We start from the raw sequence: 21,276 nt of genomic DNA, 5'->3' as shown, positions 1-21,276 counted from the left end.
GTCTTCAGATTTATTGTGTATTCTATTTTGTGAAAGGCAAGGGCAGTCATAGTCATGCACTGGGACATTCCAAGACTTACTTCATCCTGCCAACTGCTGTCAAAAATGTTGCTGATTTTAAAGTAACCCCTGGCTTTCCTCATTGGTTCTCAGACTGTGGAGCTGCCAGTGAATAAAGGATCATGCTAAAGCCCATTCTTGGGTAAAGTGTAAGGGGTCACTGCTCATTTACTGTCTTAGATATCCTGGAACCATATAAATCTGAATGTTAGAACCATCTTTTCCAATATGGGGCAGGGCACTAAAGGGAGCATGGCCAAATACAGGAATAAGAGGGTGCCTCAAACCAACAAAGATCACTTAATGACTAAAAATCCATTATCAGTCTTTGAGCATAACATAATGAGTTATTCATCCAAAAAATGAAGCACTGTAGGATTAATAAGTGCTTCTCTTTTTTTCCAGATCTTAATTCCAATATCTCTTTACGTATCTATTGAACTGGTCAAGTTGGGTCAGATCTATCTAATCCACAGTGACCTTGACTTGTATGATGAAGAAATTGATTTGTCCGTACAGTGCCGTGCTCTTAACATCACAGAAGATCTAGGCCAGATTCAGTACATCTTTTCAGACAAAACAGGAACGCTTACTGAGAATAAAATGGTTTTCCGGCGTTGCACCATTGTGGGATATGAGTTCTCCCATCAAGAAAATGGTAAGTGGCAGTGCTTCAGTTCTGTCTCTGAGCTGAAAAATATTGGGGTAATGTAAAAAAAGTCTGCAACAGGTCTGCTTACAAACAGCAGTCCGGTATAATAGCATTTACTGGTTACCTTTTTGAAAGCAAATGTCTGAACCATTGCTTGGGGTTATCAATATAATGGGCATAATCAGACTACAGTCAGTTGCCCTTGTTTTTTCTTAATGTATTCTTAATTAGTAGAAGGGCTCCTAGCCTCCAGTGTAGGTGGGAATGAGTGAAAAAGTGAGTGCAGTTGTTGCTGGGCAAATCGTACCACCCTAAACTTGGGCCTTTCTGACCTTTCCACAAATTCATGTTTGATTAGTAGTCTTATTATAGTATGTATCAACAGACAATGTGATGGGCTTATTGTCTAATGCTTATTCTTCATATGCAGGAAGTTAAATTAGATCTTTCTGTTAATTAACTCTTTTTTCAAAGACACTCATCTTTTTTGAGTTTGCCACGAAATGTGATATATATATACATAATGGCTTCCTATTTATTGCTTATTCCCAGCTAAACGGCTAGAAATGTACAATGAAGAAGAATCCGATGATGAAGATATGACAAAACCCAGAAATTTTTTGTTTGATCTTGATGCCGGAAACCAGTCCACAGTGAGACACAAGGGGACAAAGGCGCTGAGGCGTTGCCATAGTGCCCGGCCTAATATCCAAGGGCACTTTCGCAAGAAATCTGAAGGACGATTTGATATTTCTCAAGTGGCTTTTAGCAGCCCAATTGTAAGTGAATATCTCTTCTGCTGTCCTTGCTGTAACCCAATCACATTAAAAAAATTGCCCATATAAATACAGTTAAAAGTGATTTGATAAAAGAAAAAACTGGAAATTAGAGTGAGCCAAATGTAAAGTGCGTTATATAACTTTCGCTTATTCAAACCAAGTTTAATGTAAAAAAAAAAAACACATGACAGTTCTAAGTAAAAAGGCTTAATTTTGACATTTAGGAAAGGGTAGAAATCAAAATGCAAGTGTCTGATGTGCCTGGAAGGAGGCAGTGGCGATACATGGGAGAAATTTAGACTCATTTAAGTAGAAATATAAACCAACTCAATATCCTCTAGGTCTTTTTTTCAAACTAAATATAGAAATAAATAAAGCAGTGGGTTATTTAATTAAAGCCAGGCATTCTCTAATTTCTTAAAGCTGCATACGTTTTGGATTCCTGGAACTGTTCTCTAACCGAACTGCAGATACAAATGTATTTTATACCTTTCAGGTTTTAGACTTGTGCATTTAATTTTTAATGTTAAAAGGCAAATTCATTTATTTCTAAGTGCATTTATTATGCCATGGGGCAGATTTATCAAAGTGTGAAATTAGCTCACTGGAAAAAAAAAATCACCAACTCTTAATCTAATCCTTTGGGGTTTTTAGACGTGTAGTTATCAAGTTAGAGTTCATCATAAAATAAATATACGTCTTAAAATTCCATAGAAATGAATAGAGAGTGGGAAAGATCTAATCTCACATTTGTTACATTTGCTCCATAGTGTCATATTGAATTGCATTTTATTATTTGATTTATTTGGATATTCACCAGGTTTTCCATTCAGCCTTGTTACCATATTAAATGCCAATTTGGGGGCGACTTGACTTGGGGCTATATTCCTAGTGTACTTTCAACCTTCGTCAACCCAGTGGTGTTCCTATTATAGTACCAGTCCAAATAATCAGAGTTTGCAACCGCTGTTAACTATCTACATCTGTATAAATCACCTCTTCAGAATTTTTTTGGTGGGCCTTGTAGTGGCTTTCCAAATTTTTATCTGGATATAAATTAGCCATATATCTGTCTGGCAGGGTGAACATTCTGTTTGTTCTTGCCTGTATAGGACATTATTGATTGGCCAAGGAGCCAAAAGATGACATTTGACAATCTGAAGGACTTGCCAAAACATCTGTGTCCAAATCGTACAATGATCTGCTCATTTGGTGACTACTATAGGCATACTATACTGTACTATAGGCCTGAAACCCTTTAAAGAGGAAATAAGCATATTTTCTATCCAAATAGAAATGTTTCTTAATTTTTTAGAGACAAAAGGATAACGTTATACAAAAAATGTGTAGAAAAGTTATTTCTATAGTAGTCCTTGCATGTAAATTATTTGTTTATATATGGTGAGTTATTACTGATCTTGAAGTAGTAAATTATTGCTATATATGGAATAATTCATTGCAAAGAGTTTTAATCATTGTCTATATTAAAAGAATACCGTCATGGGAAAACATGTTTTTTAAAATGCATCAGTTAATAGAACTTCTTAATTTCCCAGGGTGCCACAGCCATGTGACCTGTGCTCTGATAAACTTCAGTCTCACTTTACTGCTGAGCTGCAAGTTGGAGTAATATCACCCCCTCCCAGCAGCCGATCAGCAGAACAATGGGAAGGGAGCTAGATAGCAGCTCCCAGAAGGTATCAGAATAGCACTCAATAGTAAGAAATCCAAGTCCAGCTTGGGACTCCTCCAGTTACATGGGAATAGGAGAAACAATAGGTTACCTGAAAGCAGTTCTAATGTGTAGCACTGGCTCCTTCTGAAAGCTGAGACTCAGGCACTGAGATGGCGCCTACACGCCAATATTACAGCTAAAGAAATACATTTGTTGGTTTAATAAAATTATGTGAATCATTTACTATGTAAAAAGTGTAATTTAGAAATAAAAATTACACCATAAAAGTCATGACAGAATCCCTTTAAAGAAGAAAATAAATAAGGCTAGAAATGCCATATTTTATATACTGAACATACTACAGCAGCCTAAAGTTTCAGCATCTCTATAACAGTGATGATCCAGGCCTTCATAGTTTTCACAGGAGTTCCCCAATCTTGGATTTTGTTAGAAGTGTCAGTGACACTGCACATGCTCAGTACCCTCTTTCAGCAGCTGTTGAAAAGCTAAGAGTACAGAAAATGAGGTTGGCCTGTCTTCTAAGCTGATGCTACAGGGTGGATTATTAAATTTCCATGCTAATTGCAGTGGTTTAAGAGCTGCCATGTACTATTAATACTATACTATATTATACTAATATTGTGACATTTATATTCTATATATACAGTATATTGTGAGTGGGTCCCTAAGCTCAGGTAAGTGACAGTAGCACAGAGCACGAATCAGCAGAAAAGAATATTGGGGGCAACTACCCACCACCACTGCTGCCGCTACTGCGCACCATCTCAATCCGTCAATTGCACGCCCACCTTCCCAGCTGATACTCCCTTCCTCCCCACTAGTTTCTGACTTCTTAACTGCCCCCCCGAGCAATGCACTCTAGGCAGGTGTCTATCCTTCCTACCCCTAGTTCCAACACTCGCACCACCAAAAAGAACGCTATTATTTTATACCACTTTTGATTTTTACACAGCGCGCTAAGGTATGTAAGGTGCAGATGTATAAATGTGCCCATTTGTGTAAATTCCACTTAGACAATTTCATGTATTTATCTACTTCAGAAAGAATTTAAAAAGGATTAATTTTGGGGAACTTTACTGCATTTCTTCAATTTCCAATTTATGTATTTTCTTGTGTGCTCAGTATGGAAGAGAGAGCCGTAATTACAACTTAGCTGTACCTAAGTGGATTGTGTGACAGGTCTCTCCTATGCTAATCTTCTTTTCGCGGGCAAGGAAAGAAACAACAGTCGCTAAACAGGATAATGTCACTGTTTGCAAGAATTTCTATATTAGTTATGGCCTGTAGTGGAGATTTCTGTGGAGCATAGCGGAATAATCTGTTATAATACGACATACAGGATAGCCACATCTCCTTAATCGTTACAGGCCGTTAAATATGGATATTAAAACAGGCAGGTAAAGCAAATGAAGTTGCAGCTTCTGGCAAGCAAACACATGAAAATGTTCATTTGTAGAAAGAGAAAGAGATCAGTTTCAGAAGCTGGGGATCATAGGGATTTACTGGGCAATATAGCATATTCTAAAGCTTAAACCAGTGATGGGCAAGAAGCAGTAGACTTGCGGTCAGATTTATCAATGGTCATTAGTGATGAGCAAATCTGTTCTGTTTCGCTTCGCCGAAAAATTTTTGTCGCCCGCGGCTATTGTTTCGTCGCCCGCGGCTATTATTTTGTCGCCCGGCTATTGTTTAGTCACCCGCGGCTATTATTTTGTAGCGCGGCTATTGTTTCGTCGCCCGTGGCTATTATTTTGTCGCGCGTCTATTGTTTCATCGCCCGTGGCTATTATTTTGTCGCGCGGCTATTGTTTTGTCATACAGCAATTGTTTCGTCGCCCGCGGCTATTATTTCGTCGCGCGGCTATTGTTTTGTCGCCCGCGGCTATTCTTTTTTTACACCGCCGACAATTTTTGGACGTGCGGCGAATTTTTCTGCGGCAAAATTTTTCATCCGTTTCGCGAAACAATCCGCCAATGGCGAAACGCGGAAATTCGCCGCGAATCTATGCCTGCCGAAACTTTTGGCCCATCACTAATGGTCATATTTTTTTCTCCAAGATTCACCTTTTTTTTTTTTACGATAATAATCATGCTTTTTTTTATTTAAAAAAAATTTGAATTTTATTATGTGTCAAAATTATTAAAAAAATGTAATGTAAAAATTCGCCATCTAAAAGCTTGCGAGGAAGAAGCCAATGGGAGCTGCCCTAGGGATTTTGAGGTTTTTTTGTGGCCCTTTCACTTTGAGGTGCTTTTTTTTGTTAATTTTTCGATAAGGGAGCTATTTTAGCTATTAAAGTGGTTTAAACTTTACAATTCAATGTATTTGTGGGGGGTTTTTTTATACGTTTTTGTGCCTCTGTTTTCTTTATATGATTTTTTTAATAAATAAGGGAACATTCATGCTCTTTAAAAATGTGAGTTTAGTCAAGGTTGAAAATACCTATGGAAGTATACAAATCAGGGATCCCCAACCTTTTATATTTGGGAGCTACATTTAAATGGAAAAAGTGTTGGGGCAAAAAGTTTCCTGGGGGTGCCAATAAGAGCTATAATTGGCTACTTAATACCCCCAATGGGGACTGGCAGCCTATAGAAGGCTCTGTTTGGCTTTATACTTGGTTTTTATGCAACCAAAACTTGTCTCCAAGCCAGAAATTCAAAAATAAGCACCTGCTTTGAGGCCAATGGGAGCAGCATCCAAGGGGTTGGGGAGCAACATGTTGCTCACGAGCCACCGGTTGGGGATCACTGCCCAAAGTTGTAGCTCTTGGCCCTAAAATTTGGAGGGCACAGAAATTACCATTTCCATCACTACTTTTTGAACCCAGTTTACTGCATAAAAAAACATGTTTATATAGTTGTGCAATGATTTTTTATGATGTGTAGCCACAAATAAACCTTGCGTGAAAAGGCTGCAAAATCCTGAAAACATGCATAGAATGCTAGAGCAAAACTGCATAACATCTATATATCCCTATAATCAAGCCCTACATACATTCAGTGCTTTATGCTGGAGAGCCTAATGGCATCCTACTGGGGCAGAACTACTAATGTTTTTATAAATACTGTATGATAAAGGCATTAAGTGCTACTGCCATCCAATATATCAAGAGTCCAGTTGATTTATTTTGTAAGCATTTTGTCTTCCTGTAAAAATCATGAACCTAAAGCCAACCTCAAACAAATCTCTTCCCCAGTGGTGCAGCAATATTTGTCTTACAGTGAATGTATTGCTTTCTGTCTTATCAATAATGCTTCACTTACCATATAAATCTCCCTGCCTACTCATCCAATTACAGGCAATCTTCATAGGCTCATTATTCATACATTTGTCATGCATCATAAAAGCCATTTCTTATTGCCACCGCACAATCTCAGGTAGAAAGTGCTGGAGTCTCAGCATTACTATTTATAAGATTGCCGTTTCTCTCATATGTATATTTCCCGTGACATTTCAATTGCTTTTGGGAAAGATTTCCTTTTTGACATACATTTTGCATTGTTTCCTCGTAACACAATCATTGAGTAAATTAATGGGCAAAATATACCCTATAACGGAACAGAAACTTTATAAATATAAAGCTGCATTAAGGAAGATTTCATATTTTCTCTTCTCTATATGGGTCAGTGATTATGGGACCTTCAGTGAAGTGTTGGCCTAATACTGATATTGGCAATGAAAATTCACAAGCGTATTTTATAAAGATAATTTCCAGATGTACTGATCAGTGAATATTTTCACCATGCATGGATTCACAGCAAAATTGCACATTTCGCCATTGGTAAAAAGTTTTGCGGTAGCCACATTTCGTGAATTATTTGCAGTTTTGCGAAACAGGACAGATTCGCTCATCACTATCCAGAAGTGATTAGTCCCTTTTAATATAATGGGAATGAAGTACAGCATATTCTAGGTGAGACCTTACAAGGGATTGGAAATGGGAAAGAATTACCCTTTCCGTGAATGTCTACCCCAAGTCATTAATTAACAATAATAACCCTACTCCGCTGTACCACTGACAGAGTAGCAGTTGGAGAGACAGGCACAGGATCAGACTGGGGTGTCTGGGGCCTTCCAGGCCCCAATTTCAAAGGCCGCCTCCCTTACCTACATCAAGAGCTCTTCTCCCTGTTTACACACTGCCTACACAATACAGTGTTTGCCCAATGCACTGCCTGCCTGTACCTTGTACTTCCCCCTCATCTTTAAAACTTGCAGATGCTGGTCCTGGTGGGGAGCAGGCTTGGGTCAGAAAGGTCCATGACGGCTGGAGCCCACCGGGTTTACTCCTGTGTCTAACTAACCCGGTCCAACTCTGGCCAAAGCAGTAGATACTTAAGTTTAGCAAGCTAGAAATAGTCTGTTATATGTATTGTGATCTGTAAATGTTATAGAATGGTTTATAACTGTGGCAAGCCTCATGAAGTAGTATTTTTTTCCAAGCAAACAGTGAAGCAGAACTTTATGTACAATGACTGATCATGTCTGTGCCCATTATAAATAGATGATAAAAATGTGCCATAGTGGGTAAATTTAAAATCCTATTCTTAGATCTCCAACTTGTATCTGCATGGAATTCAATAGCTCTAGTGTCTATTGTAGCTAAACATAATGCTAAAGTCTAGTAAAATCATAAACAGGACTTCTAACAACAACCCACAGACGTGAGAATGATTAGAGAGAACAGTGGTGAATCTGTTCTACCCAGATGCCAGCTATAGGACAAACGCTACTAATTGGGATGTAATCTTGCAGAGAAATTAGCATTTTGCTGCTCGGGAAAAAGGAATATAAGGAAAGTGAATTTTATCTGCTTCTCGTGTAAATAAAATTCTGCTAATATCCAAGTTTCAATCAATTGTTTTGTTTTACGTATTTCAGCATAATCTTTGGCTTTTATTTGAATTTCCTACCAGGGGAAGTGAGAATAATGAGTGTGTTTCTTGTATGATAAAGCATCACGCTGACTCCACAGGGGAAAATAAGGGCTGTTTATTTACATTAGTTCAGTTGAAAAATTGCAGAAGGTTGTTTTGATGAGCTAATAACAAGCTCTTGTCTTTGTTTATTTTGTGTTTTAGGAAAAAGACGTGACCCCAGATCACATGCTGCTTGCAAAGGTTAGAGAAGCCTCCGTCAAGTTTGCCGCTGTCTCTCCACTCGTATCTCAGAGTAACATCAGAGCTGCAAGTTCACCATATATTGACTTCTTCTTGGCATTGGCCATTTGCAATACTGTAGTTGTCTCCACAGCAACAGAACCAAGGCAAAGGGTAAGTCCAGTGATGGGTTCGGTTTATAAGACCATACTTCTCAAACAATCCAGTAATTCTGACAAAAGAATAGACTGGAATTTAGTATTTTGTTGGCAATGAGGGGTGGTGCAGTTTTTATGGCCACATTTAGTAGAATGTAAGTGCAGTTGCTGACAATACCCTAATGCGGTGGTCGCCAACCTTTTTTACCCATGAACAACATTTAAATATAAAAAAAGTTGTCCAACACGACAATGAAAAAGGTTCCTAGGGGTGACTAATAAAGGCTGTGATTGGTTATTAGGTAGCCCAGTGTGGGCTGGCAGACTACAGGAGCCTCTGTTTGGCAGTTCTTATGTTGTTTCCAAAAATTTACCTCCAAGTCAGAAATTCCAAAATTAACACCTACTGTACTTGGAGGACACTGAGAGCAACAACAAATGGGGTTTTTGAGCATCATGTTGCTCGCAAGACACTGGTTGGGGATCACTGCCTTAATGTATAAACACAGACTCCAACCTGTTATTACAGCAACATTCCTATGGTAATAGACTCTTCATATCCATGACCTCTTTCCTTGCATAGGTTGATTATTTGATTTCTGTTCTATAATGTATGGCCAGTGATGTGTTTGATAAATATAGCACACTTTACATTGTATATAAATTGATGTAGTGTGCCAGAAACAGTAGGTCGCTTTCTAGATGTGACCTTTGACAAAATATTTCAGTTAAGGAGGATCTTAATGAAAGGCTTGTACTGTTAGGGTTCAAGGACCAAAGCTCCTCAAAATGTGTTCAAAGGTTACTTAAGGTTATAATAAGGTTACAAATAAGTTTATAACTGTAGTAGCCATGCTACTATAGTTTAAGAAAAATGCCAACCCACCCTGACTTTGAGCTTTCTTAGGGTGCACACACGTGGAGCTATTAGTAGCAGCTACTTGTCATGGCTACTAAAATAGACAATGCTCAAAGATCATTAACTGATAATTGTCTTTCTGTTTTAGCAGAGTCAATTCTCAGTATTGTCTATGGCAGGGTATTTTCTGGCATTTAGTAGCTGTGACAAGTAGCTGCTATTAAGTAGCTCCATGTGTTTTCAGAGTGTTGAGCACAGATCTGTGGGACCATTGATCTAAATGTCGAATACCATTTGTTTTTAGAACAATAATTTCACCCATTGGTTCCTCTCCTACAGGTCACTATACCTCCTTTGCTGAAATCATCTGGATCATCTTTAGAGAAGTTTCAACATCTGTTCCAAAGGCTAAAGTTATTGAGTTTCAGCCAGTCTTCCTCCACATCTCCATCAAGCTCAGACCCTGGAACCCCAACCAGCTCAAAAAATAATAAAGTAAGTCCTGTACCATCAGCAGACAAGGACAACATCTCCAGTTCCAGCTCTGGTGAAGCAGAATGCCAGAGCAGTGGAAAGGATGATTCGTCAGTAAGCAAAAACAGTGCTGACAACTGTTTAGAAGAAATGATTGCTACGGTTTCATCCCTTCATATAGAAGATGATTTCTGTTATGAGGCAGAAAGTCCAGATGAGGCTGCACTGGTACATGCTGCTAGGGCATACAGCTTCACATTAATGTCCCGAACACCTGATCAGGTAACAGTGAGGCTTCCACAAGGTACCTTACTGACATTTGATCTCCTCTACACATTGGGCTTTGACTCCGTAAGAAAGAGAATGTCGGTGGTGGTTCGTCATCCAATAACAAGAGAGATCATTGTATACACCAAGGGAGCAGATTCAGTTATCATGGACTTGCTAGATGACCCTTCAAAAGGTAACCATACATGTAATGGTAACATCCATTGAACAGTTTGTGCATTGCATAGATTATGTACATAGTCCATGAGAACTCTATAAAATAAAGCTTACAATGGAAAAATCAGTCATGCCAGCAAGAATAGGCTAAAACATATAGTTTTTGTTCTTTTAGATGTACAATATAGATAAAAATAACAAAATAAAATCCTGGGCTGTGAGCCATGTAATGTGCATTATGAAGCACTTAACTTTTCTGGATGAATTGAATTATTTACAGCTCCTTTAGTAATTGATCTCTTGTTAGAAATGTAAATATCTCAAAATGAAAATTCAGAACAATAACACTTTATTTGTTTTGCGGTGTCTATATATATATATATATATGAGGTATTTACACTGCAAATATTTTTCTTTAATATGCCTACAAGAAAACGGTTTCTGGTAAACTGAAATTGTTGATCATTTTAGGGCTATCCATAGGCAGGGCAGGCAGGACATTTGTACAAAGAGCAGTCAGCTTTAATGTTGCTCATAGGATATAGATTTCTTTTTCACAACATTAAACCGCATAGAATAGTTAATTGAATAAATACTGTGCATTCTCTGACAATGAAAACAGGGAACATCAACGGGTGTAGACTTCCCTTACAAGTTTAAGTAAAAATATTGTCTTAGGCCCAATGTTTTGATCAAGAAGATCTTTATCGGCATCTGTATAAAAAGAACAAGCAATTTTTCACTGTTTATTGATCATTTTCATGGCTCAGATATTATTTCAGGATGATTTATAGTAATACAGGTATGGGACCTGTTATTGAGAATGCTCAGGACCTGGGGTTTTCTAGAATAGGGATCTTTCCTTAATTTGGATCTCCATAGATAAATTAAAAAGAAACCCAATAGAAATGTGTTGCCCCCAATAAGGATTAATTATATCTTAGTTGGGATCAAGTACAAGGTACTGTTTTATTATTACAGAGAAACGGGAATCATTTAACCATTAAATAAACCCAATACGGCTGTTCTGCCCCCAATAAGGATTAATTATATCTTAGTTGGGATCAAGTACAAGGTACTGTTTTATTATTACAGAGAAAAGGGAATCATTTAACCATTAAATAAACCCAATAGGGCTGTTCTGCCCCCAATAAGGGGTAATTATATCTTAGTTGGGATCAAGTACAGGTACTGTTTTATTATTACAGAGAAAAGGGAATCATTTAACCATTAAATAAACCCAATAGGGCTGTTCTGCCCCCAATAAGGGGTAATTATATCTTAGTTGGGATCAAGTACAGGTACTGTTTTATTATTACAGAGAAAAGGGAATCATTTAACCATTAAATAAACCCAATAGGGCTGTTCTGCCCCCAATAAGGGGTAATTATATCTTAGTTGGGATCAAGTACAAGGTACTGTTTTATTATTATAGAGAAAAAAGAAAAAAATAATAATTATTTGATTAAAATGGAGGCTATTTTGGCCAGCATCAGGGTCATTTATCTTTCAGAAAAAAAAATCTTTAGGGCTTGGCTGTAGAACAGGCACATCAATGTGTTCTTACCTCTATTTGTCATATGAGATATGTGGCTACAAACAGTTTACACTTCCTTTCTGAAACTGATAGTCACACTGCATGTTACAGCTAATATAAGTGACGAGAAGAAGCTGAGGAAGATGCAAGCAAGGACCCAGAGACATCTTGACTGGTATGCACGAGATGGACTTAGAACTCTCTGCATAGCTAAAAAGGTAATTTTTCTTTTAGATGTTTTATGCTGTATATTGTTTTATTTGCTTTCTGCAGGGTTGGCCATAAAAAAATATGAGTTTTTGGAGGCAAGGAAGGGAAACCAAGGTTCCCATTTTTCATTTTTCCCCTGAACAGATAACTTATAATCCTTCATTGGTTCAGTCAAGTTGTAAAATGTCTTTTGACTCCGTTATGGAATTTGTTATACTATTTTCTATTACTTGCGTTTTACGACCATGGAGACACACCCTAAACATTTTTCCTCCTTACAGGTTCTAAGTGAAGATGAATTTGAGAGGTGGTCAAATTTCCGAGAAGAAGCTGAAGCCGCCATTGAAAATAGGGAAGAGTTACTTATGGAGACTGCTCAGCATCTAGAAACAAATCTCAGCTTGCTCGGTAAATAAATGACTCCTACTGGGTTAAGACTAAATAGTCTGTATAGGTAAATGATTATAACAGTGTTATTCACAAGGCCAAATTGTCTGGTAATATCAAATCCCCAGTTTAAGGATATAGAAAATGATTCAGTCCGGGCAACTGGTATAACAATTACAGCTCATATTTACATTGCAGAAGCTAATATTCAACAAAGTACTATGGAAGTATCAGTATAGGACCTGTTATCTACAGCTGACTTATTTCTAGAAAATGGGTCTTTGCGATATTTGGCTCTCCATACCTTACGTCTACTAAAAAATAATTTACACATAATTAAACTCAAGGTTTGTTTTGCCTTCAATAAGGATTGATTATATCTTAGTTGGGATCACATGTAAAGTATGGTTTCATTATAACAGGGAAAAGAAAATAATTTTTAACCATTTCTGGATAACCAATCCTTTAGGCTTTTTATTCATAAGCAGTTCTCTATGCTGGTAGAAGCACTGTTTAAGTGCATAACACCCTTTAGGTGAAAATATCTAAGCACAAATTAGGCCTCTTATTTGTTATAAATAGCCTTGCATTGCAGTTAAATGTACTTTATTAACCTACTTACTAGGTGCAACCGGAATAGAGGATCGTCTTCAGGAAGGGGTTCCAGATACCATTGCTTCACTGAGAGAGGCTGGCATAAACATATGGGTGCTGACTGGTGATAAACAGGAAACTGCCGTTAACATTGCATACTCATGCCAACTTTTGGACCAATATGATACAGTATTTACCATTAACACTGAAAGCAAGGTATGTTTTTAGTTATAGGAAAGAGATATTAGAAATTGTATAAAAAAAGAGACCTATAATGGGTATTTACACCGTATTAAGTCTGTTGAGTTGCCATGCAAAAACTTGCAAAGATATATTGTAATATTACATTGCTGCCTACAATGGCGCCCTAAATCACTCCTAACAAATTTCTGTTGTATTAGAATCTCATGCTCCTTGCATTGAAGCAGTACTGATTATCAGTGTGCTTACTAATAAGACGAAGGAAAAAGGGCAATTGGGGAAAAAAACCCTGTCATGGAAATGATTTAGAAACTGTGGGTGTTTACTAGAGCTCCTTTATTATTACTGGGCACAGGTGAAGGTACCCATAACAATGAGCCAACAATTAGCTTTTACTAGTCTGTTGCAGGTAGTATAATGCAATGACATATATGAATGCTATAGGTTACTGCAAACCTTGACCAGGGTTAATAAATAAGCCCTGCAAGCCATTTTTCTTTGTTACTCATTCAGCACGATTAACATAGATGACTGTTTGATATTACTCTTAATTTCAAAATAGTCCCTCTAAAACGTCAACTCAGCACCTACTGGCTTATGGCATACCTGCCTTACTATGCATTCAAGAGGTTTGTTTGTGTTGTGCTAAATCTCTCTAATACCTTAAGACACGCAGAATATGTGCACTCAGCTGATAATGCTCAGGGCTCTCTCTAATCTGTAAGCTCTGTTCTGGTCTATTTTAGTCTCTCTATATGATCTCTTCTCACCTTCCTTTTCTTTGCTTTCCCTCTAATGTTCCTCATTACAGTCCATCTGCACTCCCAGGGCAATTGCAAAAAACCTCCTCCTGCTCTTGAGCAGCCTATTGATCTGAGAAAAGATGGTTCTGACAAATTCCTGCATTTTGATTAGATACTTTTTTGGAGACTATTCCTTCGCCACAGGCATTAGACATTCCCTTTAAATTGACTCCCCAGACGAAGGTGAAATCTGCTTTGGGAAAAATACCTTAATGTTCAATACTTGACTTAATCCTGTCCTTAAGGTTAATGGTGCTTTTAGTGCAGTTTTCTAAGTAGGCCAAACTCACCGTTAAAGCACCTAAAACAGCACCCAATAGACTAAGATTGCAATCGCCTGAAAAACACTTCTGCTTGCTGGGTGATAGTTGTAGTAGAACTGGCACCCTCCGGCCTTGTCGCTCTCTCTGCACAGAGCAAGGGATTGAAAATCCAATTCTGTGGGCAGAGAGCAGTGTCAAAAGACTCAGTCCAGCAAATGACATGCGAATTAATGGAGCCTACATGCCTTCCCCCTGTGAGTCTAGCATGGCCTAAAGCAGGCAGCACTAGATACAAACAGTAGATGGGTCTTTGCACTCTGAAATGGAGCATAGAGGCCTGTGGCTATTTGCACAATGCCCCCCATAGTGAGCAATATGCAAAAAGCATATGGCCGATTGCTGTCTTTTTTTATGCACTTTGCACACCGTGTAAATGAGCCCTAATGTCTTTAATCTTCTGAAAACAATCTGCATATAATGCAAAGCAATGCTCAAAGGGGTCATACTGTAATATGTTATTGTTAGGGATCTTCTGAACCTTTTATAGCCTACATTCCATGGTTTATTGTCTTTTTCTTAGAACAAGGTTGTTCAGTTATAGATATCACTATAAGGAGCATCTACACCACTGCCCCCCAACTGCTCTTCTGCCAGAGAACTCACTAGCCAGACTCACTAGCCAGAGAAGTACACTTCTGTAGCTCTAATGCTATACCCACCCCTTTTTCCTATACAGTACATCTCGTTGCTAGGCACTCATCCTCAGCCTGAGTCACTATGCTTTGCATTTAATCTCTGCAGGTAAATAACCCAGAATTGTAACCTGACAATACAAAAGCAAACTCCCTTTAGGTGTTGGTGCAAGTAATACCATTTCTCAGAAAGTATGAAAAGTTCCACATGTAAATGCATCAACAGACACATTAGCAGGTCACATTTCAGACTTCCCTGTGCTTTATTGTTACTCATTGTTACTCATTGTTACACAATAACATTTTTTGTAATCATTCTGAAAGGGATTAGAATGGATTACGCCAGTGTTTGATTGTGACACTAATGCCTTTAATTCAGTATTTGCTATGGTAAATTATTCTCCATTTTCTATTTCTTTTTTTTTTGCGCAACATCCTGCCCTTGTTCTTTTCTACAATTACAGTACTTTTATCTCAAGTTCATATTGCCTGAAGCCTGGGCTAAAATAATTACCTTTTGCTTCTGATGGGTGGAATTCTGGGTGTTAAAACAGTTTAAGAACTGGCGGTGTTAAATTAACCCTATTATAACCTCATCTAAAAATTGTGTCAGAGGTAAATTGGCTAAGTTATTGTTTTAAAAAGAAATATAATGCACATTAAAGGCGAAATATTCTCTGCAAAGAAGTCAGGTAGCAATGCTTTTCCTTTCCATCCTTCTTTGCAATGTGTGCATCTGAACACCTTGACTTATTTGCAAGTAGATTGTGAAATGTTTTTATGACACCACTGATCCAGGAAATGAAAAGTATAGTATTTTATGGAAGACAATTTAAAGTGGCTTATGCGCCCAATATTCTATATGAATGCGTTTGGGTTCACTGGATCGATGGCAGGAATAAAGCGCTAGCGGTACAGATATATAGGCAGCTTTACATCCACGCGGTCATGCAGTCTTGCAAATCCTGTGCACACAGATATGGGAGGCAGTTTACCTTTGTACGCCACCTATGATGGATAAAGGATAACAAGACGAGCAGGAAGTAATAAAACCAACTTCAGTTGTTTCCGCTAACTTGATTAGAAACAGAACGTACAGTCCTCACTAACTGAACACTTGTGTTGTAACATGTGTAAAGTGATATTACAATATCAATATGTCCCTTTTTTAATCTATATTTGTTTCATTTTTGCTTCTATTTAGTGCTTGGCAGAATAAAAGGGTTAATCACTGGGGGTGTCATTTTGTTTAGCATCCCGAGTGAATATATATATAACTAAACTTGGTTTGAGTATTCCCTGTATTGAAGAAAACAGCGGCATAACAGGTCTCCCTGGTTGTTTTCTTCAATACATTGAATATTAGGGGGTGCCGTTCCCTCAGGCTGTGCACTGGGTTTCTTAAATTTGTCCATATCCTGTCCTATAGGAAGATTAATAGAAATGGCTTATACTAAGGGGTATCTTGGGCAGGGAAGCAACAGGGACTAGGTGGGTTATGTAATAAAAGGCACTAAGTTTGCCCAGGAGCAGTAACCCATAGCAACCCATATCACCTGTTTAAAAGCAAACTTTATGGCTGGTATGGGCTACTGCTCCTGGGCAAACTTAATGCCTTTTATTACATAACACACAATGCCAATTCAAACCCCCTGTGGAAATATATTTCACTATGGAAGGGAGTACTATCCTTTGGACTCTTATTGAACCATAATACCCACTGAATTAGTGTAACCTGGATGAACAATAATATCAAGGACTGCAGTAGAGGTATGGGACCTGTCCCGTAATCCGAATCTCCATACCTTACATTTTCTTAAAAATTCATTTAAACATGAAATAAATAGCGATGAGCGAATCTGTCCTGTTTCGCTTCTCCATAAAATTTGCGAAACAGCAAGAAAATTAGCGAAAACAGCTAAAAATTTGTGAAATGCATTTGTCGCGCAGTTTTTGTCGCCTGCGTCTTTTTGTCGCCCACGTCTATTTTTTGTCTCCTGTGTTTTTGACACTCAACAAAAAAATTCCATGCAACAAATTTTTCCTGAAGTTTCGCAAAACAATTCACCAATGGTGAAATGCGGAAATTCGCTGCTAATCCATGCCTGCCAAAAAAATTTGGTCATCACTATAAATAAACCCAATAGGACTGTTTTGCGTCCAATAAGGATTAATTATATCTTAGTTGGGATCAAGTACAGGTACTGTTTTATTATTACAGAGAAAAGGGAATCATTTAACCATTAAATAAACCCAATAGGGCTGTTCTACCCCCAATAAGGGGTAATTATACCTTAGTTGGGATCAAGTACAGGTACTGTTTTATTATTACAGAGAAAAGGGAATCATTTAAACATTAAATAAACCCAATAGGGCTGTTCTGCCCCAATAAGGGGTAATTATATCTTAGTTGGGATCAAGCACAGGTACTGTTTTATTATTACAGAGAAAAGGGAATCATTTAACCATGAAATAAACCCAATAGGACTGTTCTGCCCCCAATAAGGGGTAATTATATCTTAGTTGGGATCAAGTACAGGTACTGTTTTATTATTACAGAGAAAAGGGAATCATTTAACCATTAAATAAACCCAATAGGGCTGTTCTGCCCCCAATAAGGGGTAATTATATCTTAGTTGGGATCAAGTACAGGTACTGTTTTATTATTACAGAGAAAAGGGAATCATTTAACCATTAAATAAACCCAATAGGGCTGTTCTGCCCCCAATAAGGATTAATTATATCTTCGTCGGGATCAAGTACAAAGTACTGTTTTGTTATTATAGATAAAAAGTAGATCATTTTACAATAAAATTGAATTATCTGATTAAAATGAAGTCTATGGGAGACAGCCTTCCCATAATTCAGGACTTTCTGGAAATTGTGCTTCCCGATAACAGATCCCATACCTGTATACCAGTCTGTCTGATGTCATTGGCTATCTGTGCAACAAACTAAGCAACTTCTGACTGCCGAATAAAATTACTTACTGAACTCAGTTTTTCCCATTTACATTTCTCCTAAAAAAAGGGTGCTTTCCTGCTTCCCTGCAAGCACATTAACAGTCTATGTGTACATATATACAGCAAATATATATTGGTGATTGCATTTCTTTTTATGTTTGTCATTAAAGGAAACCTGTGAGTCCATCCTGGATTGCACTTTGGAAGATGTCAAAAAGTTTTTCCCTGAAAAGAAGAAAAGAGGGCTATTCAAACGAAGTAAAGCCCCTGTATCTCACGAGCTGGAGGCAGTGCGCCCGCAGGTTGGCTTGGTGATTGATGGAAGGACCCTAAATGTCATCTTTCAGGGAGGTTTGGAGACCAAGTTCTTGGAGCTGAGCAGGCACTGCCGCTCAGTCCTATGCTGTCGGGCCACGCCTTTGCAGAAAAGCATGGTGGTGAAATTAGTACGGGACAAACTGAAAGTGATGACTCTTTCCATAGGTAATCATCATGTTCTTCCATTAACACAAAGTCTGAGGGGCAATGCCTGCTTTTTGTTCTATTTGCCCCATGTTCAGTATATTATGTAGAGTAGCATGCAGCCATGGTGGAAGAGGAATGAATAATACAGATAAGTGAGAGCTTGCCTAATAACTGCAGATTCAATTAAGTAGGCGCTTTTCACTTTCCTAATGATGTGAGAAAAGAAAGGTAAATATCTGCCTTAGATCGGAAATCTATATCTGTATTTAATGTTTCTTAAGGGTACATTAATCCTTCATTAGTAATAGGATTTTTCAATTGCGAAGCCAGCCTACCATTATTTTACTTTTTAAAAGGAGAATATAAGCCATGAATAAAAATGACTAGCTCCAGAGAGCCCTCCCTCCTCTCCATTTAATCTTCCTATTGGAAGTCAGGTCCTGTTCGGTGTGGAGTTTGGGACTGGAGGAGGGAGGTCTCTCCAGGGCTGGCCTGTTACCTGCTGATCTCGCTACTTTGAGACTCAAATAAAATGTAACCGTAGTCACCTGTCCTCAGCCTGCCTTCAGCCTGCATCCCCCAATTCCCTGCACACAAGTTGTCAATAAGAAAAGTAAAATCAAAGTGCAATGCATTGTGGGTTATGTAGTTCCTGTATGCTGTCTGTAAGCTGTGGAGAAGTTGTTACCATTTGTAACATTAATGTTTTAGTCCCTCCTCCTATGCAAGGATTTGAAATGATGCAGAATGAAAAGCACTATTTTGCAGCTGGATTTCAGCATTTAAAATTGTATTTTACTTTATAAAGGAACAGATTACAGTGATAGGTATATTTTTTTTAAGTTGCTTTGTTCACTTCCTTCTGCAGAACAAAACAATAAATTCCAGGTAAATCCGACCTAAAATATCAAATATTACTGACTCTGCTTGATCTTTAAGGGAGTTGTTCACCTTAATGTTTAGCTTGATGTAGAGAGTGAAATTCTGAGACTATTTGCAGTTGGTCTTCATTTTTGTTTAAAACGTTTTTTATTTGTAAGTTAGTTAGCTTTTTATTCAGAAAATCAGTTATTTAGTGCTTCATTCGGCAAATCAGTTTGTCATTTTAGCAGCTATCTGGTTGCTAGGGTTCAAATTACACTAAGACCATACATTGATTTTAATGAGAGACTGGAATATGAATAGGAGAGGTCCCATATAGAAAGATGGCTAATAAAAATAAACAACAGCATTAAATTTGTAGCCTTACATCATATTCGTTTTTCAGATGTTGGGGTCAGTGACCCCCATTTGAAAGTTGGAAAGAGACAGAAAAAGGCAGCTTATAATTAAAAAACTATTAAAAAAAAAATGAAGGCTAATTAAAAGGTTGCTTAGAGTTAGCCATTCTATAACAAGCTAAAAGGTGAACCACCCCTTATATACAGATACAGATAACCATAACATACCATGACTCCCAGTTAGGTGTGAGAATATTCTGCATTCTTTTGAGACAGTTGTAACTGTTGTGTAACACTCCAATAAAATGGAATATTAATTAATATCTACTAATAATAGCTATCTTTCTTCTCTAGGTGACGGGGCTAATGATGTTAGCATGATTCAGGCTGCTGATATTGGAATAGGGATATCAGGCCAAGAAGGCATGCAGGTATGCTAGAAATAATGTATTCAATAACATGTGACTGAATCCCCAATCAAAATATACCTTTAGTTTACTAAATAATAAATCCATATGCTATATACTTTCACTGTCACCCATTTTATTAAGTTTCACATACCAAAGAGATTTAAAGCAAAACTATACCCCCAGAATATATAATATGTCTTTAAAACTAGCTGTTGCTTAAGTGGCCTATTGAAGAATCTTGCCAAACTGGAATATATATATCAGTAAATATTGCCCCTTTACATCCTTTCCCCTTGAGCCACCATTTTGTGATGGAATGTGTTCTCCCTCAGAGATCAGCTGACAGGAAATAATGCAGCTCTAACCGTAACAGGAAGTAGTGTGGGAGCAAAAGACAGAGCTTTGTCTATTAATTGGCTGATGGGGCCTAGCATGTATGTGTGCCTTGGTTTGTTTGTGTGCACTGTAAATCCTATGATCCCAGGGGGCGGCCCTTAGTACTTAAAATGGCAGTTTTCTATTTATATTACCCAATGGCACATACTACTAAAAAGTATGATGTTATGAAAGCAGTTTATTTAGACAAGGCAGGGTATAGTGTTTTTTTTCTTTTTAACAATATGTAGGCGTGGAATACAGCAAGTCAGAATAGCCATGCTGAGCCATAAAGAGGGGGTGCAGGGGAGACTTAACCACAATGGAAGTGGTTATATGCCTTTAGATATTATTCAATAGGATATGTGCAAACACATCATTTCTGCATTGTGTGTCAAGGGGGGCCCAAGTAGTTTGCAATACCCACAGGACCTGCCTGGGTAGATATCACATGTAAAAAAAACCAAATGGAATGGTACGTGCCACTCCTGTAAAATATGGTTACATAAAAAATCACCTTTTGTACTGTCTTGCGTCTAAATATGAAATGTTTACATGTGAGGTTTATACGTCTAATTGCAGGCAGTGATGTCCAGTGACTTTGCAATATCCCGCTTCAAACACCTTAAGAAGTTATTACTGGTTCATGGTCATTGGTGCTATACCCGTCTGGCAAATATGGTCATCTACTTCTTTTACAAAAATGTGGTATGTATTTTATGTGATCCTTTATGTTGATTTCTTTTAATTAAATTACTTCATAGGGATAGCAATAATAATAATACAGGCATGGGATCTGTTTTCCGGATACCCATTATCAAGAAAGCTCTGAATTACAGGAAGGCCATCTCCCATAGACTTCATTGTAATCCAATAATGAAACATTTTTCTCTGTAATAATAAAACAGTACTTTGTACTTGATCCCATGTG

The 21,276-nt window shown here is 37.8% G+C and overlaps 1 protein-coding gene across 4 annotated transcripts in view; it reads left to right on the top strand.

Moving 5' to 3' along the window:
• atp10b (ATPase, class V, type 10B) overlaps positions 1-21,276 on the top strand; it is a 299,005-nt gene that overhangs the window by 267,831 nt on the left and 9,898 nt on the right. For all 4 annotated transcript variants that reach the window (XM_018092832.2, XM_002940128.5, XM_018092834.2 and 1 more), the window contains 10 exons: positions 466-718; positions 1,265-1,491; positions 8,273-8,464; positions 9,647-10,244; positions 11,874-11,980; positions 12,254-12,380; positions 12,985-13,169; positions 18,046-18,358; positions 19,915-19,991; positions 20,928-21,053. In XM_018092832.2, coding sequence (XP_017948321.1) covers positions 466-718; positions 1,265-1,491; positions 8,273-8,464; positions 9,647-10,244; positions 11,874-11,980; positions 12,254-12,380; positions 12,985-13,169; positions 18,046-18,358; positions 19,915-19,991; positions 20,928-21,053 — 2,205 coding nt within the window. The remainder of the gene's footprint in view (positions 1-465; positions 719-1,264; positions 1,492-8,272; positions 8,465-9,646; positions 10,245-11,873; positions 11,981-12,253; positions 12,381-12,984; positions 13,170-18,045; positions 18,359-19,914; positions 19,992-20,927; positions 21,054-21,276) is intronic.

This window comes from Xenopus tropicalis, chromosome 3 (genome assembly GCF_000004195.4).
Source record: "Xenopus tropicalis strain Nigerian chromosome 3, UCB_Xtro_10.0, whole genome shotgun sequence".
Taxonomy (NCBI): Eukaryota; Metazoa; Chordata; class Amphibia; order Anura; family Pipidae; genus Xenopus; species Xenopus tropicalis.
Note: the sequence above shows the minus strand (reverse complement) of the source record. Positions and strands in the feature narration are given on the sequence as shown.